Source organism: Puccinia triticina, chromosome 4A (genome assembly GCF_026914185.1).
Source record: "Puccinia triticina chromosome 4A, complete sequence".
NCBI classification, from domain to species: domain Eukaryota; kingdom Fungi; phylum Basidiomycota; class Pucciniomycetes; order Pucciniales; family Pucciniaceae; genus Puccinia; species Puccinia triticina.
The window spans coordinates 3876693-3902541 of record NC_070561.1 but is presented as its reverse complement, the minus strand read 5'-3'; the positions used below and the strand labels follow the sequence as shown (position 1 = coordinate 3902541).

The 25849-nt window shown below is 43.9% G+C and overlaps 5 protein-coding genes across 5 annotated transcripts; 3 read left to right on the top strand and 2 right to left on the bottom strand.

Annotated features, from left to right (window-relative positions):
* PtA15_4A451 (uncharacterized protein) lies at positions 1-688 on the top strand (the record flags this gene model as incomplete). The annotated part of the gene is made up of 4 exons (XM_053168336.1): positions 1-291; positions 365-418; positions 503-595; positions 659-688. 4 exons carry the CDS (start codon positions 1-3, stop codon positions 686-688), a joined length of 468 nt encoding a protein of 155 aa, XP_053019555.1.
* A 7872-nt stretch (positions 689-8560) lies between these two features.
* PtA15_4A450 (uncharacterized protein) lies at positions 8561-9744 on the bottom strand (the record flags this gene model as incomplete). Its single annotated transcript, XM_053168335.1, has 6 exons — positions 8561-8676; positions 8744-8846; positions 8919-9255; positions 9347-9437; positions 9552-9634; positions 9710-9744. 6 exons carry the CDS (start codon positions 9742-9744, stop codon positions 8561-8563), a joined length of 765 nt encoding a protein of 254 aa, XP_053019554.1.
* A 1658-nt stretch (positions 9745-11402) lies between these two features.
* PtA15_4A449 (uncharacterized protein) lies at positions 11403-12028 on the bottom strand (the record flags this gene model as incomplete). The annotated part of the gene is made up of 3 exons (XM_053168333.1): positions 11403-11576; positions 11669-11872; positions 11945-12028. 3 exons carry the CDS (start codon positions 12026-12028, stop codon positions 11403-11405), a joined length of 462 nt encoding a protein of 153 aa, XP_053019553.1.
* An 83-nt stretch (positions 12029-12111) lies between these two features.
* On the top strand, positions 12112-14694 carry PtA15_4A448 (uncharacterized protein; the record flags this gene model as incomplete). Its single annotated transcript, XM_053168332.1, has 11 exons — positions 12112-12228; positions 12339-12446; positions 12525-12628; positions 12713-12977; positions 13040-13115; positions 13192-13481; positions 13549-13641; positions 13714-13809; positions 13894-13954; positions 14031-14112; positions 14178-14694. 11 exons carry the CDS (start codon positions 12112-12114, stop codon positions 14692-14694), a joined length of 1809 nt encoding a protein of 602 aa, XP_053019552.1.
* Positions 14695-16243: 1549 nt separating this feature from the next.
* On the top strand, positions 16244-17091 carry PtA15_4A447 (uncharacterized protein; the record flags this gene model as incomplete). The annotated part of the gene is made up of 5 exons (XM_053168331.1): positions 16244-16356; positions 16601-16658; positions 16731-16774; positions 16863-16920; positions 17008-17091. 5 exons carry the CDS (start codon positions 16244-16246, stop codon positions 17089-17091), a joined length of 357 nt encoding a protein of 118 aa, XP_053019551.1.
* Between the last annotated feature and the right edge of the window lie 8758 nt (positions 17092-25849).

Genomic DNA, 25849 nt, shown 5'->3' with positions numbered 1-25849 from the left:
ATGATCAGAGACTGGTTTTTTGAGCCCAAGCTAAGATCCTTAAGCAGTCCCAAGAATTGTCAACCAGCGCAAGGAGGACGGCGCAGAATTGGACTCAGCCTCGAGGACTCAAGCATCTCATCCAACAATTTGATCTGCTCCCTGTCCATCGTCAACTTTGGGACGCGACCCGTCCAGCTGTGCTACCAACTCCTTTTGTTCCTTGTGGAGCTCCTTGACCGGCCCAACTTCTTCAACCAATCTTCCCCCACATCCTCCAAAACACGCTCGACGCAGACCAAGAAACTTGAGGTGCCAGCTGAGGGAGCCATTCCTCCAAATTGTTTCTGCCTGTTCCTTGGAGCTTACCAAAACACTGGCCAAGGAACTTGGCTTGATCTTACGCTCATTCATTTCCCGGCTCACCCTGGTCACTCCTGTAAGCCTTCTGTCCCTTTTCTTTTTGCCAAAAAGCAAGTGTACATTGAGCTGACCCGCTGGTTTTTGTTTTAGCTGATCACAGAAGTACTGCTCACAAAACGCTATCACCGCCCTAATTGTCCTCCTAGGTGCATCCTCATCATCGCTCTCCAAGGGGCTCAATAACCCTGGCCTTGTCTGTCACCTAGGGCTGCATGGCTTGACGAGATTGGTGTTTCCATCTCTTTCCCGCCATCAGTGCGTCTGGACTCTGTTGATACTAGGCTAGAGTGTCATCCCAATCTCGTTTCACCCGGTTCTGCCCTGGCAAATATATCTATACTCGCCAAAACCGCTCCACTTCTCTGCACATCGATCTACTTCAAAAAGCTGTGTCAGCTTGCTATGCAACCTCTTCTTGCTCTGTCACTTGTCTTTTCGGCATATGTGTATTTCATGCTATCGGACCTGTCGCCCGTACGTCGGTGTACAGTCTCATTTCTCTTGCAACAAACTCCTCACTATATGGGATGGATTTCGACTCTTCAAGACATCCCAGACAAATCAGAAACAGGCAATATTTGACGAATAAATATGTATGCGTATATACCCACTTGTGCCCACATACAGAAAAAGTTGTGATGTCACATCGGAGGTAAGCAGCGGCTCGCAAAAGTCGCTAAGGGGTGGACAAAACAATCGCGCATAGGTATCCCTAGACAAAACACAGCTGGCTCCCGTACTACATATGTACCATGATGAACGACCAGAGTGAAGAAGTAGTACAAGATCGCACCGTCCCCGGCCCGTCGGGTTGCTCGAGTCGCCGTGATACACCGACGCAGACACAGGTCTACTCAGGGCTGATTTGTGGGGACAGTTGAGCTAGTCTTGTCCTGAAGAAAGATTGCGGTTGGTATGCTGGACTCCCGGTTCAAGCAGAGAACCACAGGCGCTGATTTTTCCGAGGCGGATTCCAAGAGGTCACTGCACCCATGTGTCTAAAGAGATGATACACTTGGCGTACTATACATGAGGGGCCGCAAGTGCCAGTATTTTTATTCTGAGGACCATCTGTTAGATCGACTGACCATTTGTCCCAGCGGAAACACACTTGGAAAAGACAAGTTGGGTACATAAAAACCCAGGGCATACATACATAGGAAATAATAGCACTCTTCATGTAAGCTAAACATCAGCAAGATTGAAATAAAGTTTATCCCATTTTGCCAGCCAATTTGGCTGGGAAAGTATGCTGATGTATATCTCTCACCATGGTCATAGATTTCTTACGTGAACAGTGCTAATATCTACCCTTGTTTTAAAATCAGATTGCTAGTCACTCAAGTACAGGAAGATTCTCAGATTCTCAGGCCCAATACTTGCCGCAGGGAAAAAAAAAACAGGAAAAAACCACTGACGTACACAATTTGGGGAGTAGCAAGGGCAAGGAAATGTGTGAATAGCAAAGCTTGCAAGAAGGAAATTGATAATAATATGTACATGTTGTTTCAAGGTCTCTTGGTTAAGAAAATTGCACAGTTGTCTGATGAACATAAACATTTGGTGTACACACTTTGCAGGATAGTGTACTGGAAGTACCTTCTCAGCAAGTGGGAGCTATCTTCAGCATAAACAGGCATTTAATTCCACAATTAATTCATTCTTTTCACCATAGTAGTTCCCTTGTCACTATCATTGTCATTTTTGATCATTCTAATCCTCCTCAACTTTGCCTAAATATTGATACACCATGCCATTTACAGCAATGCTTTTAACCAAGATCCTGGTTTGCTTCCAGCTCTTAAATTACTATAGTGGCGCTGCATACCCACTTTTACCCACAAAATCCCTGGTTAAGAGAGCAGAAATTGGATGTTCTTCAAAAAGTGCCCACATTGCCAATGAAGAAAAAGGTGCAGGATTTGAATTGGATTGTGTTTTTCCTGTTTTCATCTAATATTTACTTAAAATTGTAGATGTCAATCAGAACTGAGAACATTGAATGGAACACTGATATTAATTGATGATTGTTTTTGGATGCAGCTGCTAGTGAGCTTGGAAAATTGCCCTGTAAGTTGATATCTTCATCTTCTCTTTGTCTCAAATAGCAGATTTATGTATTTCTTTCAGCTCTTGAACACTGAAATTTGATGATTATACAATATCACTTTCATTGAACATTAATTTTGAACAAGCAGACAAGACCAGCTCCCAATTAGCATCTGAAAATGGGGATTCAGCTGGTATCATTGAAACAGAATCTGGTCAGTAATAATAGTTAAAATTAAAGTTCTTGTGGCTGAGCATAGGACAAAACTCAAATGGTGTGACATGGTGTACTAAATCTTTCCCAACTGTAGCAGAAGATTATCTTGAGGGAAAATTAAAAATCATGGGAGGTGTAAATTCAAATAAAGGTCAAAGGGGACCATTTCTGTGCTTTGATACTATTAGTGAGAATTTGAAAAATACTTTTCTGTGTGGGAAGGCAGATGGTATGTGAAAATTCTGTTCAGTTCCTGAAACTGAACATGTATTTTCTTTGAGTTCTTGAAACTAAAAATTCATACCTCATCTTTCATGGAATGAAAATTATAACCAAGCAGGCAAGAATTTTGATCATTTAGTGGCATCTGAAAAAGTAGAACAAGCTGATATTAACACAATACAAGCCTCAAAAGTCTTCAGTGGTCAGTAATGTTTTGATATTATGCTAAATACATACTATCTAGTGGTCAACCAAAAGATGCATGTAACTAATTATCTCTTGAAAATGTTTGATAAAATTATCTAGGGGATGTTATACCCAAGGAAGATTCAAGTCCATCAGAAATGTTTCGTGACTTTGAGAAAGAAAGAAATGATCTCAATAAACTTGCTTGTTTAGAAGATAGAATAAGGTCAGAACATTTACAGTTGTGGACTGATTCTTACAAAATAAATGATGCAAGTCACGGGGAAAGAATAATTAAACTGGAAAATGAATACAATGAGATTAAACAACTTCAACTTAAAACACCTCAGGAAATATCCGCTTTTCTGGAGAATGCAAGGAATCAACCAAAAACTGGAGCATGGATTAAACGATATAGATATTTGTTCAATTCAGACAAAACTTCTTCACATTGAGAACTTCATAATATGATTTTGAAATAGGTAGATTGAATCATTTCCTATTAGTGGGGTTCACAATTGAAATTTACAAAACTTTAGGACACATATTTGGTCCAGAATTGAATCTCACTGTGGTTTGAATCCAGGTGATGTGCCCAGTACTTGGAAGTAGCAACATGTTTCTTTTTGGTAAACCTGCTTCAATCAGAGGTATCAGGGCACTTGGTGTTACTGTACTAGGGACACCAGATTTTTCAGTGGTGATGGGCAAATAATCCATGAATATCTTTTGGCCTCCCATAAGTGATCTAAAGTCCCACAAGCTAGATTTCCCTGAAAAAGTCTAGACTTTGCAGGTCAGAATTGACATCTACAAAGGTCCCAGATTTGATGGCAAGTCATTCAATGTTGGCAGCACATTGACAGCTTGCTATAATCCCTGAAAGCTGAGATAGCAACAACAAATTGCTGATAAGGCTTTGCAAAAAGGCGGTGTGGAACTACTCTTTGGGGGAATAGAGCTTAGAGAGGGATGAGTGTGTGAAAAGCTGCCTCTCAGGTTGGGAGAGTAATATGGGACAAGAATAAGAGTATGTACTCTTAAAGAAAAGTGTGGCTGATGATATGTTGAGAATAGTGCTCTCTAGACAAAATTAAGGGGGAAAATATACTGTAAAATATGTGGTAAAATAGGTTATGTAATTCTTATTCTGTGACTAGTGATGCAAAGTGACAATCTGATGGGGGACAAAACAGAATGGGCCAAAAGGCTCTACATTTATAGTGAGGGGACAACAAGTGGTTCTGAGGCAAAGAGAAAGATGGGAACAGGGTACAAAAAGCCTCCAACAAGGTGACAAGGCAACAAACCAACAAGGCATTTACTACATGGCTTGGGATGACATAAGAGGAAACAATAACCATGGTGCATCAGCTGCCATGTATCTGAGAAGGAGTTACGCCTTGCTTGAATCTAGAGGAGTAAAATGTATTCAATACTCAGGTTCCTTCCTAATAGTCTGGCTCTGTTTGATGGTGGACTTTCTCCCACTTTGAACCTAAATTTGTACATATTTTATTACCCATTGTGGAGGGCCATCCATGAAGCAAATACTGAAGGGTTTGGGGTGCCTGTAGAGATGATTCTAGGCTGTTATGAAGTGTCTGTGGGCGTGGATTATGTTTACCGGATTGATTTCTAGAGGGTTTTTGGCGCTGATTCCTTTGTAGTAGGTGTCTGAGTGATGTAATAAAGTTTTTTGATTAGGCTTACCACAGCGGGTCTTTTCTTGGTGACATGTGTGATGATTACACCGGATATGATTTTATCTGCAAGATTGAATCCCATTGCCAAGAACTTGGTCAAGACCAATTCCTTGTCCAAGATGTTTCTGTATGTACTTTTGTTGAACTGCTCACCTTGTCACTCTCAGTAGATAGCCAGGACAGATGATGAAGCGTATTTTGAGTTCTTCTCACATTTTGATTGCCTTGCGTATGTGCCATTAAAATAGATATAGAGATAAGAATTGAGTCATTCAAACGATTTCAGGGCAAGAACGGCTGCTGTCTTATCTCAATTAATTCGTGAATAGTACGAGCTGAGAATTGGCAGTTTTGGCCTGATTTGGGTGGTCTCAGGTCTATCTTGAAGCTTTCAGTTGTTACAGCATCTGGCTTGATCGCCTGACAAGGAAAACAAAAGATACATACATAAGAGAAAAATCCTTGATGATCCTGATTGCGTCTCACTCTCACCCGTCAAGGCACATCTAACGCTGATCGGCATCAACCCTCGAAGGCGCAGGTCGATGTAAGTCTAACAGTGACTGCTCCAGACGGACTCAATCTCATGAATCTCGAAGCACTTCGTGAAGGAACTCAACTACATATGATAACTGTCGCTATGATAATACGAGCACTAAGACTGTCCCCCTCGCCTTCAGCGATCGCTGTTCTTCATTCCCCCTGCTACCATGATTGCATCTCTCGGGTATTACTGCTATCCCTGAAATATTGTCAGATTTGGAGCAGGGCAAAGGGCAGGTAAGGTGACTTGACTTTGAGGTTGGATGGACTGGGGGGAAATTTGGAAGATATCTCCTCCCACACCGGCGGTTCCTGGGGCGGCGGACCAAATTTCATATCCACCAGAATCGCACCCGATTTGTTAATGAGATGAGATTTTGACTCGCCACAAGTCGACGAGGTTTGCGCGCAAGGTGAGACCACCCTCGCCGATGTCTTACTCGGGCGATTCGCAAAAACTGGGTCTCGAGTCCCAGTTCAGCCAACGTCGGAGATGCTCTCAGGGGTACAAGGCGTCCAGTGCTATCAGGGAGGCGTCCAGTGCTATCAGGGAAGGCGCAGGTTGTCGGAGAGATTCCGGTCGGGTTACGAGTCGCGATTTTAGCAGGACGTCGATTTTTCCAGGGTGTTGATCAGACTTGACGACACCCTGCGTACCCGAGGGCCATCGTTTGCGAAGGCAAGTTTGGATGAAGGACAATTCTTTCCAGGTTCTATTCTTACGCCGAGCCCGTCAGACACGATGTCCAGCTTCCCGCTGTGCCTTCTCGCCAAGTAGAGGCAGCGCCATCTTGATATAAATACAGAGCCCTGTGATTCTGCGGTTCTATTTATGTATTCCCATCCTCCCAGTTCCCTCGTCATCATCATATCAACACCATCACTCTAATCGGCCTGGACATAAACCGTTGAGCCCAGGCATTCACAGCAATGATTTTAACCAAGATCCTACTATCCTTACAACTCTTATGCTACTATAGTATTGTAGCACAGCCAGTTTCACCATCATCCAACCATCTGGTTAAGAGGGCGTTGGTGCAATGGATAGGCGAAAAAATTGCTCAATTGAGAGGTACAAAGAACTTAGCTTGTACGCCAAATCTTCATCTGATCTTTAAGAATGGAAGGGTAGGAATAAAGCAATCTCTATTCTGAATGGCGATATTCACTGATGCTTACTGTAGCTACTCGAGATATTGAACCAACTCAAAAACTTTTGACTATTGGAGACTTTTGAGGTGGAGGATCAGGAGGTAAGTCAGCAGATTCAGGCACATTTTGTTTTGTCCCTTTTGAATGCTGAGAGTTATGATTTAGATTTTGCGGCCAGTAGAGCAATAGTAAAAGCAGACAAGTATACTTCGGAGACATATGTACCAGTGCGACCAGCTCGCACTTTGGAAAAATATAAGTCTGGTGAGTCCTAATAGTTAAAATCTATTACCAAAATGGGCATATAATGAATATTGGATCCAAACCCTATTTCAAAAGATTTTCTCAGTAAAAGCGTTCAAGCTTTGGGAATAAGGAAATTAAGTATAGAAAAAGCGGGAGAAATCTCTGCAAGTATGGAGAAAAATCTTGTATCCATGGAAAGATTTATAAAGTACAATAGTATGTCAGGAATTATTTGTTGAATAGGTTTCAAATAGTGGAATTAAGATTTAAATATTGGATCTTGATTGTTCTCTTTTTGCAGTTGGTATACCTTTTGAAGGAATAGCACAGGGAAGACTAGCTCATATTGGAAAAGAGGTTACTATTCTCACCTCAAGTGGTATGTAGTATCCATTGTTCCTGAGCACTGGAAACACATACTGAATTTTTTATCTCAAAATTATCCAAAAACAATAGATGTCATGTTAGAGGGAAAAATTTCAAAACTATCAGAAGATTTTCTCAATGCAAGCCTCAAATCTTTAGGTGTCAAACATTTGAGTGACTACAAAAAGGCAGAGATTTTGAAGAGCATACAGGAGAGGTTTAGAAATATAATTCAAGAAAAAACTTATCCTGAACAACTAAGTGGCTTAATTGCAACCTTGCAAAAGAACAAACAAGCAACACTGGCATCAAAGGCCAATCAAATACCGAGAAACCCAACTTTAACTGAAGTACAAACAAAAATGCTAATACAGATCCACAATGACCAATTACTCCCCAAAGCCCTGAAGAAGAACATAGGACCAGACTTTAGTCGAAATTGTAACAAATTACTCGATGGATTCACAAGTGAACAGGAGGTGTTATTTGAACGCATGATGTCATACAGAAAAAGTGGTTCCAAACTCTCTGAAACCAAAATGGAACAAACAGCAAATCAGCTAATGGAAAGTCTGCCAGATTCTCAAAGAAAGAAAGCCATGCTGGATGCCGTACAATATCTTGATCTTTTTGACAAGACTGAAAATTTTAGATACATTCCTCGAAATACAATTTTACATCTTAGTGCTCCAAATTATCAAAAACTTCAGAAATTTGCACAAGGAGAGATTCCTACGGTTTTGAGGATTAGATATCAGAACTAAATTTTATTCCAACTCCTTCACAACAGTCTCTCCCTAGGTATTCAATCTACGTAGAAGGAAAAAGATTGCCATTTTTATTCCAGCGGAACTTTTATAATTCTTGATATGTTTTTTCCCCCTCCCATAGAGCGATTGTTTTCGTCTCTTGCTGCATGATACACAAGCTTTGGGTTGATGTTTATCTTTTCTCAGAAATGGACTTATTTGGACAACAGAAAAATGCATCGCGCACCGTGGAGTCTTGTCGAGACGGCGTTGAGACCCGCTGTGGCTGTGCGCGTTTCGCAGAAACACTTGGCACACAGTGTAGGTTTACTGAGTTGCAATATTTTCATCAGTTTAATCAATACAAGGGGTCCCTCATAAGCCCCAGAATCTTGTGGGTTTCAAAAAACCACATTTTACCACAAGGAGAACTGCCGGTCACCTTGTTGGCCGGTTCGGAAGCAATTCTTTCCAGTCGACGAGTGCAACCTCGGTGTGTGATTGCAGCGAATCCATCACACCAGAGCTGGGTTTTGACCATCGGAAGGTGGGGTGAGCTCGGTGCGTTGCAGATACCGTTGCAGCAGCCCACGGCGATATGCGATCTTTCCGAGAGATTGCAGTTGGATATAAAATGGATAAGAGGATTTGATTCGATATATACTACAACAGGGATTGTTTCCAACAAGGCGCCCAAGCAAAGCCAGTTCGGAAGCAAAAACCTACTTCCTTCGCTTGGCATGACTTTCATTCGCATGTGAAGTGGTCTTACTAGAGGCATGCGAGCTTGGCGGTGTTTCTTCGTTATCATTCGAAGCGGAGAGCATCTTTGCAATACCTACAACAAGCGGATGGAGTTAATCAGCTGTTGAATCCATGCAAACCCAAGCCCAATTTTCACTCACCAGACGTCAAATCCATGCTTTGCATGGAAGCCATCTGCTTGTGCAAGTCGGCTTGGCTTGCTTGCACTTCAGCTAATGCCTCTGGGTCCATGAGACCAATGAGCTGTTGGGAAAAATGAATCAAAGCTCTTTAGCAATTGGTATCTCCCAGACTGAGTAAATCTGATGTTTTTACCTTGGGCATAATCATCATAAACACTGCCATGCCGCCCATCAAGAGGTACATCGGATTCCCTAGCAACATGGCTATCGGATTGAATCCAACCTTAATTTCTTCGTATTGAATTTTCGCGGTCGGTACCAGTTGAATAGGGTACTGCAGCCGACGTTCTGGTCTTGGTGGGCCTGTTGGATCCAGCTGAGGGGGAGGAGCTTGACCAAAGACATGGTGTTTGACAACTGGCGGCTCAACAGCTACATTTTTGGAAGCGAGAACTTCGATCGAAAGTGCGGGGAAGGCCACAGTCCGACACTGGACAGTCAGAACGTACATCCCCGGTTCAACATCCTGTCTTTGACCGTTTGCAGTCACCGGCCGTAAACTCTTCAGTCAGCAACGCCGACCGACAGGACAGATAGAATATCAAATCGAACTGGATTTACAGAACAAAAGTTCCGTCCTGTCTGATGAACTCCTCTACAGACTTTCCAGAGCGAAGTACCACTTTTGAATCGGTTGGTAGGTGGTTAATATCTTCCTTGACACAAATCCACGTCCGTATCCCAGTCAGAATCCGGATAGAAGCGAAGGAAAGATTCCTAGCCAGGCGGTTAGAGACGGCGGTAAAAAGAAAATGGCAATGCTAACCTGGCAAGGCGGTATTCCAAGTCACACGACCCACGACGTCAATCCCAAGGACGACCATACAGTGGAATGTCAGCACTGAAAACCTGTCAGACGAGCCGCGTCGAGAAAAGTTGAGCAACTATCAGCCTGACTGGATTAGCGATCGAGAAGAGGCGTACCATAGTGCGATTCTCGGAAGATAAGTTCTCCTCATGTTCAATCAAAGACAACTTGAAGTTGAACGCTGGCGCCCGAAGCGGTTTTCCTCCATCTCTTTGGCCCCCGAATTTTCTTCCTCCCCCGCCCAGGCCAGTCGGTAACCCCCGTCGGCCGAACTTAAAACAAGTCTCTCGAGTCGCAGAACACACTAACTTAGCTAATTCCCTCCTCGGGGGAGCGAAGCGACCTCCGAAGGAGGGACTTACGCGCTATGTGGACCCCGCGGCCTGAGAGAATTATGACTTTTGGTGGGGACTTTTTTAGAATCACTCTCCCTCATGAGCCTCTGCACCATTTTTGAAATTGTTTACATTTCTGGGATGGCCCAAGCTGTCCCTATCTTTCTACTATTTTTTCCCATCCTCAACACCTCTTTTTGAGCTGTAATCAGAGCTGTAACATCATGAATTCCAGATTCTGTACAGTGCAACATGTGTGATACGGGATATAGCCAACTAGATGAAGTTGCAAAAAAAGACATTTGAATGTCATTACATATCCCTAAAAATAGGACAATAGGTGGAAAGATTCTCCTTGATGTTCTGCATCTTTTGTTCCCCTACAACTCAATCACACAATATGATGTGATGAAGCTACACAGGATTGAAAAAGGCCAAGTTCCTGATTCTCTCAGGCCGCAGGGTCCACTTAGTGTATAAGTCCCTCCTTCGGAGGGTCCCTGCGGGACGGCGTCCCCCCTCCACAAAGAGAGGGACTTAGTTAAGTTAGCAGAACACACCAGCTTCAGCTACAACATAGAAACCTGAAAGTGGATGGCAGTTTTAAGTTGCTTGACTTCAGCGGACGCATAATTCATCTTCGTATGGGTTTAATTGACTCCACTGAACAACCGTCGCTTGGGATGTGTGCATTGACTGTGGGGGCCCCAAAACCCAAGGATTTTCAGGTGGTTTGACTGCTTATGAGCTCTTCATACCTGCATAAACTATGTCACCAAGCTCATCAGGTTTGAACTTTAGATAAGTGCATCATCTGTTGTAACATACATAGAGAAACAAATGAGAGTTGCATGTGACAAAAATTGGACAATGCTGAATGATACACATGTTGATCATCGTCCTGCTCCCAGTTTATCTTGTCTCTGTGCTCAGAACATCCCACTCCCTATTTTTCCACTTGTTTGTTGATCTATGTATCTCATACCCGTGCATTGTTGATATTTTTCAGCTTCTGTCGAGAACTTATACACACATATTGCGCTGGCTGACTCGTGCTTGTTCCTGTTGTCTTCTTGTATCCAGGGTTTCACATAAGAAATCAAAGTAGGTGTTCGAATACGTGTTGAGCTCCCTTGAGCGTGTGGGCTCCCCTGATCATCATCATGCATGCTTTGAGCTGGCCTAACAACAGGACCGGTTCTGATTGCGAATTCTGGCTGGCGGCCGATCAAAAAACCTCCCACTTAATATTCCGGCTCGATTAATTTCCAAGGCCCACCGAACCTGCGCAGCTTAAACTTGATGCTACATAAATTGAAGACGGCGCTGGAAATGTAGATTGTATGGGATCTGAACCACTTGAAATAGCTCGCCCGTCGACCATCAGGGGTTTTGACTGCTCATAGGATTAGTAGGTTTTTCTGCGGGAGTTATGTAGACGTTTCTTAGAGTAGCGTTTGATAGGTATTTAATACTAAGAAGTCTTGGGATCTGATTGGGCTGGCCGGGCGCTAGTCTTTATCTGAATGAGCTCTCGTACCAATCCGAGATGCTCCTGTTTAGTTTCGATCGTACTTTGCAGTTGATCAAGGTTCACTCCGAGGCCCAACACTTTACGATTCAGACAGCTTCTAGCAGACGCAATAGGCTAAAAAGATAGATAAACAAACATTGAAATCAGAATCAATTTGAGGAGTGGATTGGAAGAATTAGATATTGATATGAGGATTTGAAGTAAACCTGATCGATCAAGTAACCCGTCCCGACATCAAGCATTATGCGCGAAGGATCCTTCAGTTTGCCCGGAACATACAGAGAGGCGGTCAAAGGAACGAGGATAGGTTCTTGGTTTTTCTGGATAACGTCGATCGATTCGATTCCGGTATTAAATTTAGCAATCGCGCCTTGCAATTGGGCAAATGAGTTGGTCAAATGGTTCAACTCCTACAGTGAGCAAATTGTGAACAGTCAGTCTTGGAATGGAACCCATCTGATCGGAAGCTCGAACGAACATACCTGGTCGAGTTGTTCCTTGACGCTGGCCAGCTGACTAGCATCAAGGTCTTGAACATTCAGCGGACCCTGGGCTGATTGTGCCATGATGAAACTGGTATGCAAATGTCGTGTTCTTTGCGATGGATGTGTGAGCTGCAGAACACTGGTGGCTGGAGTGCACGTCGGGGATGACCCTTTCCCCGGGGGTACGGCCCGTCGGTGATTCTTGTCTGTTCGAATTCATTATTCGGTCAACCAACTACACACCACCACCGAAAGTCAGTCGAATCAAAATCCAAATCATCGTCAGCCTAGCATGGGTCACGTGAGTCGGGCTTCACTTTATTCTACCACGGGATACTCCTGCAAACAGCTGCAAGGCTAATGATAATCTTCGCGTGGTGAGATTCGCTAGGGATCCGACAAGCTATACATCACTCATCGCGAACATGCTGGGGAGTTTGGCGACCATCATGCTTCCAGTGCAGGTGCGAAGAAAAAGGCAGGCTCGAATTTCCAGCGGGTGAGTCAACCACTACGAGCCATGTATTTTGAATTGGAACATTCGCGAGCTGATTAATCAATATTATTCCTATCTCAGTTGCCATTTGACTGTTGCGCCATAAGCCTGAAGCCCTTCGAGATGCCGATGTGCACCCCCGACGGATCTACCGTTGATCTAGTCAATATTATTCCATATGTCAAGTAACGCACGCTCCTCAGAAGATCTCAGTTTCGAAATGCCGACTCGTTGAGCGCGCTAATGTGGCTTTGACGTTTATTTAACAGAAAGTACGCTCGCGATCCTGTCACCGGTTCTCCTTTGGCTTCTAAGGATCTCATCAAGTTGAATTTCTTCAAGAATGCCGAGGATAACTACTACGACCCCGTCACGTACAAGGTATTCAATGAACATACCCATATCGTAGCCATCAAGAAATCAGGCAATGTGTTTTCGAGGGAGAGCATCGATCGACTGAATATCAAACCGGGGCATTGGCATGACTTAGTGACCGATGAAAAGTTCTCCAGAGCGGATATTATTACCCTTCAAGTATGTCTCGTCTCATGAGCCTAATCGACATCTCTTTATCTGACACTCCAAAACATTCACAGGATCCCCACAACATCGAGAAAAAAGATCTCTCAAGGTTTGACCATTTAAAAAATAACCTCAAAGTACCTAATGAAGGCAAGCGTTATTTCAATAACCAATACAGCTGGATATGATCCACCTAACTCGGTTCTGTTTCACATCGCTTGAGCAGAAATCGAGGCTCTGAGGAAAGACCCGATGAGGGGGTTAAATGTAGCAGCTGCGGGCAGCACGGTCTCGGCGGTGTTGAAAGAACTCGCAAAAGACAAAGATCCTTCGAAGTCGGCATCACTCAATACTACCTCAACTCAACAGGGTCTCGTCCCGGAGTCATCGATGTCTTCATCGAAAGGACTTACACCATATAATGCTAGTGTCTTTTCGACAGGCAAGACGGCGGCTAGTTTTACCAGCACCAGCCTTACGCCAGCCACCAAGACAGAGGTGGAGATCATCGATGAGGTAGTCTACAGCTCTTTTCTTGCCTCAAAGGTTTGCTTGATTGGGATTGACATATTTTTCAAACTAGGAAGATTTCATGTTCTCGCACATCAAAGAGAAAGGATACGTCAAGATTTCTACCAACCTGGGCGATCTGAATGTGGAGCTATATTGTGACAGGGTAATGTATCTACGCGTGAGATTGCGAATGTTTAAGCATCTTTTTGGTTGATTGTTGATTCGCACGATCTAGGCTCCCCGTACGTGTTATAATTTCTTTATGCTGGCTCGAAAAGGTTACTATGATAATACGGAGTTTCATCGGCTCATACCGGGTTTCATGATTCAGGTCAGCTTTAGTTCTCCCTACAAACCTCAATCTTGAAAATGCTGGCCACTTAATTTCATCTCGTGCTTGAGTGGAGCCGATCAGGGCGGTGATCCCACAGGTACTGGAAAAGGCGGGGAGAGCTACTGGGGAAAGCCATTCGGAGGTATGATTCGACTGTCAGGGACGAAGCCATCCGCTGTTTTCAGGCTTAGTGCTTATATTCTCTCTAATCGTAACAGATGAATTTCATTTGCGAAACGCCTACAAACACACTAGCCGAGGTATGCTCAGTATGGCAAATCATGGCAAAGATACGAATGGGCAAGCCGAAGTTTGTTGTATCCAGTCGCCAAAAATTCAGCTAATGAAAGTTTACTTTTTTACAGATCTCAATTTTTCATCACATTCCGCGAAACCCCCCATCTGAACAACAAGCACACGGTCTTCGGAAGGGTAGTCGGAGGTGACAGCGTACTAGGAAAATTTGAATCGATTCCGATTGACCAATTAACCGATAAACCACTAAAGCTTCTGAAAATCAACACCGTTCTGATCTTCGATGATCCGTTTGAAAAGTACAAGGAAAGGCTCAGCAAACGGTTGCAGAAAGAAAAGAGCGAATTTGAAGCTCTCGAAGATAAGCTGAAACGCAAAGAAACAAGGGAAAAGGATCGAATTACTTGGTTTGGTACCAACCTGGGCGATGTAGCTAAGAAGGAGCAAGCAGTCGGCGGCAACTCGACCGGCGGGTCGACCGTTGGTAAATATTTAAATCAGAATAACTCGCTCAAGACTAATGGAGCCCAGAAACGACCTGGAGAACTGGCGGCTGTAAGCGAAGAAATCGGAGTGAAGCAGGCGGCTAAGCGTCGGAAAGGATTTGGAGATCTCTCGGGTTGGTGATACGTCATTCACTGGCGATGGTTTAAAATACCCAGGTTTATCGTTTTGCATATGTGTGTGTGACATTACCCTGATCAGAACGCCGGTGCTGTAATTAGCTTATCTCTTTGTTCTGAGTTACAACATCGCATCATTAAAATCTGTAAGGATAAACAAAACTAAATCTTTTGCACTAGTCGAATGTTCAGTTGGAGTTTCGTTGTAAACATGTATACTACACTTCCTTTATATACGCCATACCCAAAGAAACACTCAGAAATATTCCTATCTCAACATCAAAGTATGACATGTTTGATCATGATCATCCCAACGCTCTATTAAGCTGAATAAATTCCTTACAGGCTGAAATCTGACCCTAGTATCTGATATCTTCAAAGGAGACCCAATCAATATTTTTGATCCAATCCCAACTAGATTAGGTTTTGAGAAACAACCAGCCAAAGTTGAATGCTTGATCTCACCCCAGGGAATTTTCGATCCCACTCCCAACGCATGCCTAATAACCATTGGAAGACTTCAGTTGTCGTCATCAACAAATGTTATTTCAAAGGGAACTAATAAATTTTACATGCGGGTGAAAAATGATTGAAATCGAATTAGAGCTTGCTTCTAAATCAAGCCATTTGGGTCAGACTCATGGCCAATTCACAATGTTGTCTGAGACTGCGGGAGCTTCGAAGTCAACCACTTTCTTTCTAATTTCCAGGGTCAACAGGGTGCAGAGAGGGCTCTGCACCCTATTCTCTGCTTGACAAACGGAAAAACACTCTGCAATTGTATATATCCTTCATCCTCCCCTCGTTGCGATAGAGGCAGGTCTAGAGCTTGCAGGAACAACGGTGGCCAGAACTAAAAATTAAACGTGTGGCGCGTCGTGCGCTGGCATGTGAAGCCAACCGGTCGGGTGCATCATGCATGCGGTTCGGTCACGAACATCAACCGGCGCTTCCTCTTCCCATCCTTATGATCCGTAATGCAAACGCCATCGGGGTAGAAGTCTCCTTCGATTGGTCTTGGACGATCTCGAATAATTGAACCAGTTTTGCTCCCAGACCAGTTGTCCTTCTTCCTTGCATGATCCGTTGTTGTTCTAGATGGGTTTAGAGACGTGTTCCATTGTTGCCATGAGCTAGCAAACTTACTTCATTCATCTCGCTAGAGGGAGACCAAGCGAGCTGTTGGAGGAAGCCTTGGCAAACCCGCGAGACTCCCAGTAGGGTAGTAAGGATGTCCACATAAATAAAAGGACCCTCATCGGCCTCGTCTTTCCATCTCATCAGCCATCCCATCTCATCAGCCATCCCATCTCATCCAATCCACCTAGCTTCCAGTCCACCGTGTGCAGTGTTTAGATAACATCAACCCTATTGAAACCTCTCGAAATCTTTCAAATCACAAAATGGTCTCTTTCGCCCACTTGATCACCCTTCTGTTTGTCCTCGTCGCGATCTCCCGCGCAGATGAGATCAAGGCCGGCCCGAAATCCGAAGAAGTCGACGAGAAATTCTTCTGGGGTGGTGGTGGATTCGGCTTCAACAACAGATGGGGGATGGGCAGCGGCTACTACCTATACAACGCCTTTCCCAGGTTCTACAACCGCTACATCAACTTCCTCGGCGGACCGTGCTACGGATACTCGCTTTTCCCCAACCGTCTCGCATTGTCCAGCGGCTTCTTTGCCAAAGCCACTGATGCTACTCAAAGTGTCAGCAGACGTGCCATCAACCTTGATGCCGAACAACTTTTCCGCCGAGACGCTGGACAATCAGTTACTTGTTCCACCCATGGCGAAGCTGCTAAGACTTTCCTCGTCAAGGATTGTCTCGAGTACGTTGATCTTTTCAAATCTGTCTCAGTGCTCTATGCACCAGCTCATGATCTCCTTTTTGTTTATCTATCATCTCAGTGCTGTCCGCCAATTGTCCGAGAAGAAAGTCTCGACAGCTAGTCATGGAACTTGCAAGGTGAGTAAAATTTGATTTGGCCGTCCCCTTCATCCACAGCGCTGATGAATGGGATCGGCCTTCTTCGTGTAGCTCGCACTCGCTACCGTCAACGAGAAAGTGGCCCCAGGTCTCATGTAAGCGATCCCATCCAGCTTGCATATTGGTAAAGACCCAACAGTTTTTGTTGATAACAACTTTGTGATGATCTTTGTTCATATGTAGCCCTTTGAAGGACCTCGAGAAAGGTGTTCATGGCATCATGGAGGCTTGTGCCAACCCAGTGAGTATTACCTTCATATCCCCATTCCAGTTTTCTTCAAGAAATCATGGACGAAAGACTTAGAAGAATGCTTTTTCTTCCCATTAGCAAAAGGAAACCGCTGAGGCAACGCATGCCGGCAAAGTCGACGAAAAGCAAGTTGCCATGCTCATCACCCACACAGATGCTTAAACTTCCTTGCCGTTGTTACTAAAAGCTTAGTTCCTCTCATAGTATACCTGTTGACCGTTTATTTATCTCTCTCTAGACCTATAAATCTTGTATGGAATCCTTGTATCAAACGCTGTTCTCTTCGCGGAAATGTAGCAGAAAGTAGCTCTCGTGACTCTGTTGATGTACAATGTCTACAAATACAATCTATCCATTATCTTTATTCTGAACTCGATACATATTTACATGGGTTTGTAATACCCTTGTAAAAGTGAAAAGTGAGCCTGGCACGTAAGCAGGTGTAATTGCTGGTTCTCTTCTTTCACTTGAGGATGCGACCTGGCACATCGGGCTTGAGTAAGCTTGTCCAACATCCAAACCCGCCAAATTTGGTCCTGACACGGGGCATCCGCTGGACCTTGGCTTATAACCAATTTTTACTTGCGTTCAACTTCTGGACTTCTGGTGAGCGCGGTGTAACTTGGTTTGGGATTGGTTAATCCTGGCCGGTACCGGTTGCTCTGCGATCCATTAGACTTAGGTTTGGCGACTTGCCTGCCGCGACTTTGGCTGTGCCGCACGGGTTGCCTCCTAACTTAACACATATCCCCCACTTCAGAGGGCCCTGGTACAGCCTGGGCTGGTGCGAAGCGCCCTCACACAAAGCGTGACCTCCAAAGGAGGGAATTGGGACTAATGTCCACATTTTGGCCTGAGAGATTCCGATCTTCCAATGAGGTTTGGCTGGTGAGTTTAGTGGTCAGTCAAGGTACAAAATGAAGCTTTGGTTGTAAACATTTTGGTAACAATATCATGGAAGAATTCTCACGCTGGGTTGAAATATAGTGGCAGAGTCACCAAGAAACTACCAAATTAGTGATATTTGGCAACTGATCAGATTGTAGCTGCTACATTTGGGGGTTTTGCGGTCATTCAAGGTACACAATAGATCTTTGGGGGATTTTGATCATTTTGGTACCAATATCATGGAAGAACTCCCACACTGGGTTGATATATAGTGGCAGAAACACCAAGAAGCTACCAAATCTCCAACAGAGATTTCCCATTTGCTGGAAAAAAAATCCATAATTTCTCCACCCCAGGCAGCTTAATGAGTCTGAAAATCTGCGACCTGGGGGGAATCCAATGAAATAGCAGGTCAATTTATACCCGCAACACATCCCGCAACCGGTTTTGTTTGCTTCTATTACGCGTTGCTTCCCCTGCGTTTTCTCTTTGCCATGGAACAACACTCGCTTTCCTTTGTATTGTTATTCCCTGATCCAAATCAATACCATCCTGTCCCATACTCCCCAAAGATAAACACCAATCCAAGTATTTTCAAAACCTTGTCATGACCCAATTCATTCCATGCATTGTAAATATCTCTTTTGCCCAACACTCATTGCAAGAAGTATTTATACACTTGCACCATGATCACAATTTTTCCAATGCATTCTATCTTTTTTGGCCAAACTGAGGACATGCAGAACCATCACCTGCCTCTTATTATGATCATGGTTTTAAACTGTTTCCTCCAGGAGTAATTGGCTTTAAAACTGCGCTCCGGGAACCTTGGACTTTCCCACTCCGGTGCCTCCCACCTGGCATTTCCGCCGCACTGCCAATGAACAAAATAATCTTATAACCGACCAGTCCACGGTATAAAATTGCTTCCTTGCATTTGGTGCAAAAGGACTGGACTCAACAAAGATGGTGTTTGCGTGTCCTATTCTATGTGTTGCCAGAAAGGAAAAGTCACTCTCCCAAGAAAGGAAAAGTCACTATCCCGGTCACCTAGAGCGGCGCCAACTGCCCCGGTTTCCTCAAAGGGTTTTTGACTGGTCTAGATCCGCATAGGTGTCTACCATTACATCTGCTTTGATTTGGTCAGACTGATCAGTCATGGTGCCTTAGCTTCAAAAAGATTTCAGTGCCAAATGCGGAACTATAACAACGCACTTGTTCGGCACCAAGGTGGACCATTCAACACAAGGACAATGTGGTGTCTATACTTTCAAAGTCAAAGGAGCCCTTTTCCACAATTTACCGGAGAACTGGCCCCGTAACAAGGATAAAGCTCAATTTGCTCAAATCTATGTCATTGGCGGTGAAGATGACAAGGAAACTCACATGTGACAACATAAATGTGGGGGAGCCGTCAATTTCAAGATCTTAAGTCAGCTTCAACAGTTCATTTCCGCAAATAATTCCTACACAAAGTTTGACCGCACAATTGGACAAGAATTGGACAAAAATCCAGCTGCTACATTTTTCCTGAAAGCTCTTGATTTGCCTGGGCTCAACACCAATACTTACAATAAATCTTGAGTCAATGAGATCACGTACATATTGGATTTCTTTGATCCGGAGAGAATTGGTCCACGTAATGTAGCATTACAAACACATGGCGCTGGAGTCAGACACGTCACAGACAAATTCCTGGGATATTTGGCACACCAATGCCCCTTTTTTCCTTATGGAGAACAGGGTTGGTTGAGGGATTATACCAACACCAATAACAGTGAGTAATTAATTGATTCAAATGTATAGTTGCAACTGTTGATATTTGGACCTGGCAGGACAAGGGATCAGTCAGTGCAAGTGGTATGCTTCTATGTGCTTTGTGAAACACAAGAAATTTTTGGCTATTATCAACAGGAAAGCGCTGTTTCACAAGATAATTGGTGACCTATGCATTTGCGTTGAATGTTCTCGATTGGACTGGGTGGTTTTTAATCAGCAGGAGCTAAAGGCGGCCATGTAACGAGGTCTAGCAGAGTCACTCCAAAATGAACTAGATTTAGCTGGGCACTGGGTTGTGCTCCCGTCAACGTTTGGGGGATCTCCCCGGAATATGATTCAGCTTTACCAAGATGCTATTTACATATGGCTGTTGTCCGAGAATTTGGACAAGCAGCTTTGTTCTTGACTATGACGGCAAATCCAAATTGGAGAGAAGTCCTGGAAGCATATATTAGAGGCAAATCAAAATCCAAGAGGACAACCGGACATTGTTACCCGAGTATTTGCAAAGAACTTTGTAGTGCTATCAGAGGACATTCTGAAGAAAGATGGCTTGGCCCAAGCAATAAATAGCTTACATCTTTAAAATCAAATTTCAAATACTAGGACTCCCACATGCTCACCTCATGGCAATCACGTGCGCTGGCGCCATTCCCCAAACCATTTCCTGGATTGACTCATTGATTACGGCTGAAAAACCTGACCCCAACAAAGAGCCACACCTGTACGGGATATTTACCAGAAATATGCTTCATGGTCTGTGTGGTCTAAATTCAAACTGCTGGAAGGATGATATGTGCAGGTACGGGTATCCAAAACCTTTCAATATTGATTGAGGCGCAACATCCAATTGTTAGGTGGCACTGATACATATGTTGATTCAGGTTCAGCCAAGTTCAACAAATGGCAGTTGAATATTGGGGAGGGAACAAATAAAACGGAAATGATTGATTGAGTCCCATTGCAATTTGGGTACCTTTTCAAGAACACATTGATAAACAGCCTGATTTCAGATATAATCAAGTTTGTGTATGGATTCTTAACATTAAGGAAAAATGCTTCATTTTCCAAATCAGTGCTATCAGATTATCACAAATCCCAAGCTATTATGACCCCGCTGAACAAATACGTCAAGACTATCAACAAGCAGTGTCTCAGATTATTTCCTGAACAAATCCATGTCTCGCAATCAATAGATTTAATGCTAGACACAAGTGAAAAGGCCCTGCCAGAAGAATTCTTGAACAAGGTTGATGTCCCAAATTTCTCTGAACATAGACTAGAATTGAAAATCAGGCAGCCATTGGTTTTTCTGCGCAATATCTGTCTTCAGGATGGTCTAGCCAATGGAAACAAAGTTTTGCTGCTTGAGGTGCAAAGAACTGTGCTCTGGGTAAAGGTCCTGACAGGTACAGCTGTTGGTACCATCAAAGCTCCACCTCAAATCACACTCAATCATGAACCAGATCTCAAGTTTGCCTCACCCTTCTCCAGATTCCAGTTCCCAGTTGCAAGCGCATTTGCAATGACAACCAATAGGGGGGTTCACAATTGAAAATTGGAAAACTTTAGGACCCATTTTAACCTGTTTATGAACATATTTCTCAAAAGTTGATAAATTGCACTGATTGATCAGTCACACCTTTTTCTGGACATCTTGCCAAAATTTTAAAATTATGTTCATAAAGGCCTTAAATTGACCTCCAAAGTTTTGTAAAATTCAATTGTGAACCCCCCTAATAAATGGCAAGGACAATTGCTGGATACTGTAGCCTTATTCCTCCCCAGGCTGTTTTTGGACATGGGCAGCTTTATGTTACCATATCTAGAGCTACGTTTGTGGGAAGCCTAGGGATAGCCTTTATGCCTGAATCTACGTACAATGAAACTTTCAATGTGGTTAACAAGCCCCTTTTATCAGAGAATTTTGAGACTGTGTAGTGTTCACCATACCTTGTATTTACTAATTTTGTGTTGAATATGTTGAACACAACTTTTGTTCCATAGTAGTTGTTATTTTTAGAATCTTGTTGGAATTGTGCGTAATTTGGCCCTGCCTCTGTGCGCTCATGGATGCACCTAGATAAATGGGTTCTGCGGCGCAGCCGTTTTCTCTAGTTAGTGATATATGGCAACTGATCACATTTTAGCTGCTACATTTTGGAGTTTAGTGGTCAGTCAAGGTACATAATGAAGCTTTGGGGGCTTTTGAAAATTTTGTTAAAAATATCATGGAAGAATTCCCATGCTGGGTTGAAATATGGTGGAAGAAACACCAAGAAACTACCAAATTAGTGATATTTGGCAACTGATCAGATTGTAGCTGCTACATTTGGAGGTTTAGTGGTCAGTCAAGGTACACAATGAATCTTTGGGGGCTTTTGAGAATTTTGGTAATAATATCAAGGAATGATTCCCATGCTGAGTTGAGATATTGTGGCAGAAACACAAAGAAACTAACAAAGTAGTGACATTTGGCAACTGACACCAGGGGGGAAAGTGTGGCACTCTCTGGAGAGTGCCAGGCCGTAATTCTGTCAGTCAAATGGTCTGATGTGAGTTAGATGTGAGTCGCAACTCTTTGTTCAATTTTCTTCCCAACAGATGCGTAACTGTAGGTGAAGTGGTTGCGGGATGATCTGTAACTCAATTCCAACACATGGAAATATCTTAGTTGAAATTTTCTGTTTGGTTCATATCAAACAAAATCCAGGATGTGAGCTTCAATTCACCACATGCTTTGCCAAGAATGTAACTATCCTGATGCTCAAAGATATTCTTGACCAAGTGAGAAGGAAGATTTTTCAGGGCTGATTTTTTTCAATCAAAATCCACATAAAATCACATAATGAAAGATAGCTGTAAATTATAGCAACCTCAAAGACTCGGCTAACTGGTAGATTAATCCTTGTGGGATATTTCTGCCATGCCTGTTCCCTTCATCAATTGGGAGGAAAGTTATGTAAAATTAAATTTCTCTTTTTTGAGTATCACACAGTGTCAAAGCTGGGAAAACCTCTGTAACCTGTCTTCCCTCACTGTATTATGAAATGTGAACAATCAAAGAGGCCTTTTCACCAACCATGTTTACCAAGTGATGGTCCACTTATGCAGGCTAAAGTTTGCCATGCGGTCAGCTGTTCATTTGGGTCCATGCAAATTTTGTATGTGAATACACATTGCACAATTTTCCTTCACTTGACCTCCATCTGACTGAAAAATGCAGCAGCTAGAGGTTAAAATTATTAAGCTTCACAGAGGGAAGGGGGCAGATTGGTGGATATCAAAAGATGCATCAATATTTTGATGATCCTGGAACCAGCAGGAGAAAGATTTCAATAGCTGGTCTGAACTCTGAGGTGAAAAGTCAACTCTGAAATGTCCACACACATCTCAGCATGCAGGGTCATACCTTTTGTCTTGTAGATTGATCATCTTCACACCTTTTGCCTGACTGTTTTGGGCAATTTTTTCCTCCAGGTAGCATACCTTCATCACACCTACCATTATGTCCGTGGCCATTGTGCAACAAAATGGGGTTGATTGCTCTTATCACATGGTAATTATTAGCACCAGGTGTAAGATAAGAATGATGCTCTTTTGACCTGCTTTATCCAGAACAATCAAAATCACCATCATTTTGTAGTGGCAAAAATGGTGTTCATATGTGTTGCAAATCACCAAAAAAGCTTGTGTTCCAGGAGTTTCAATCTGGGCACAAGTCAAGGGAGCGTGTTTTTTTTTGTCGCTATGTCCACCGTCATGTTTGGCCAAACATCAGGGTGGACATTGGCGAGTTGCTTGTTTACACGGGCTCAATGACCTTTGTTTGCTGGTCATTGAGCTGGGAAAGCCCCAACTCAATGAGCAGTACACTAAATACTGTTCATTCAGCTTGGCTTTTCCGAGGTTGGTGGACAGTACAGACTGCTCACCAAGCTCAGACAGGCCCAGAACAATGACCAATAGGTGCTAGTCATTGGACCAGGGCTTCTCCAACTGGATGGCCAACACAAACTGGCCATCGAGTTCAGAGAGGCCGCGCTTGACAGGCATCATGCCCTGGTCATCGATCTGCAGCCTCTCCGAGCTCAAATCCGATGACCAGTAGATACTGGTCATCCAGCGAGAAGCCCTGGCCCAATGACCAGAAAATGCTGGTCATCTAGTCAGCCTTTCCGAGCGCGGTAGGCAGCCTACACTGGCCACTCAGCTTGGAAAAGTGCAGCAGGATGGACAGTACATACTGTCCATCAAGCCGGGACTTTCCCCGCGCTGAGTACAGTACATACAGTCCTTAAAGCTGGGACAGGCCCGGCTCAATGACTAACATGCAGTACTGGTCACTGCTCTGGAATTTTCCCAGCCTAGTGAACTGTGATCAAGTGGAGGGTGTCTCCACTTAATGGCCAGTAGAACCAGTCACCAAGTAAGGAACCCCCCCACTCAACAGCCAGTATAAACACCAGTCCTCGAGTGGAGAATCCCTCCACTCAATGACATTAAAAACCAGTCATTGAGTGGAGGATGTCTCCACTTGGTGGCTGGTAATTTAGATATGGTCATTGACTGGACACAACCTCCAATCAATGGTTGTCCAACAGTCATCAAGTGGAGGGAATCTCCACTCAATGACTTTACAACCCATTCATTGAGTGGAGGGGGTCTCAAATGGATTCCTGAAACACACCACCAAGTGTAGAATACCAGGGTGTACCAGGCATCAAGTGGGGGTACCCTCAACTCAATTACCAACATGTTCACCATGGAGTGGATCAAAGATCAGCCTGAGTTGAACATAAGGTCAACATATTTGAAGCCTAAATCCCACATGCTCACACATTTGACATCAGAAAGTCTTCCCAAAGGAACATACGGTCTGGCACTCTCCAGGGAGTGCCACACTTTCCCCCCTGGTGTGATCAGATTGTAGCTGCTGCATAATGGATGTGACCCCAAATATAATATTTTGGGATTTATATGCAGAACAATTGTCCAATGAAATGTGATTTGGAAATATCCCACTTTCTTAAATCCACAAAATCCTAGACCCCTAGATCTAAGTTTTGGGGTGTTTATTTCTCAAAAAATGCAACCAAAAAGTCACATTTATCTCACAGCACACATTGAAAATCCCCAAAGGCCCAAAGGCCCTATGGATGACCCTCCAGCTGTGCCGTAGCAACGAGCAAAAGTGGGCCGGTTTTTAAAGGTGTCCAGGGAGGGCCTAACCAAGCAGTTAGGGGGCTCCCAGGGAGAGGGTAGGACAAAACTGGATCCCCTGGGGTGTCATTGAGCTCAATGCTTCCCCTCTTTAAATACCCCACAGGCCACTCACTTGCCTCACCAATGTATCCCGTTTGCCGTGGCTGATACCATTGGCCGCCACGTTGCTGTTGCTTTCCCTCTGCCAACTGTTTCCGCCTCAACCCTTGGGCTTCCATTTATTTTGTCCAAACCCCATCTCAGACTCACAAGCAATTCACCTGGCCACCACCGGAGGTCCTGGCACTCACTCGCGCTCCCATGCGATGCTCACATCTCCCCATTGCACCACAATCAACTACTCCGCCGCTCCACCCCCACCAGCGCTCAAAAATTTGAATGAAATTGGAATACTATATCTGAAAGACGCTTTCATCAGAAGGAGCGGCTTTAGATCAACCTCAGGGGGTGAAAAACAATGAGTTTCACCTGCCGACTACGGTCAGACCCTTCGAGCCACCCCCATCCATCACTGCACTGCACCTTGCACCCTTGACAACTGTCCCCGCACTTTCATCCGGTCTAGGCAACCAAACACTGTAAGTAATAACAGTATTCAAATTATATAAAAAGCTGAAACATAAGCAACCTTGTGGTCTGGTTTCTTACAGCCTTTGGAGGTGCTCTGCAATCACGGTAAACCTCAGGGCATTCAGCCACCAATTGACTGCCCCAGGCCTGCTATAATCAATGCAACCATTCACATCAAAATCAACCCTCTCCCCCGTTGTGGTAGACGGAAAAGTGAAAAATCAAAAGTTTTTTCTATACTACATAATTACTCACAATACGCCTCAAGATACCACCAAATAGACCTCAGAAATGGATTCTACGGCCAATTTCACACTTAGTCACCACTGGAAGCGTCACTGGAACCCCGCTGGATTGGAAGTTACACCCTCTTGGACCCTCATGGACACGGCCAGCCCCAGTCATCAACCTGTCACACCCCTCAAGTCACCTTTCCCAAGTATACGCATACTCAGCC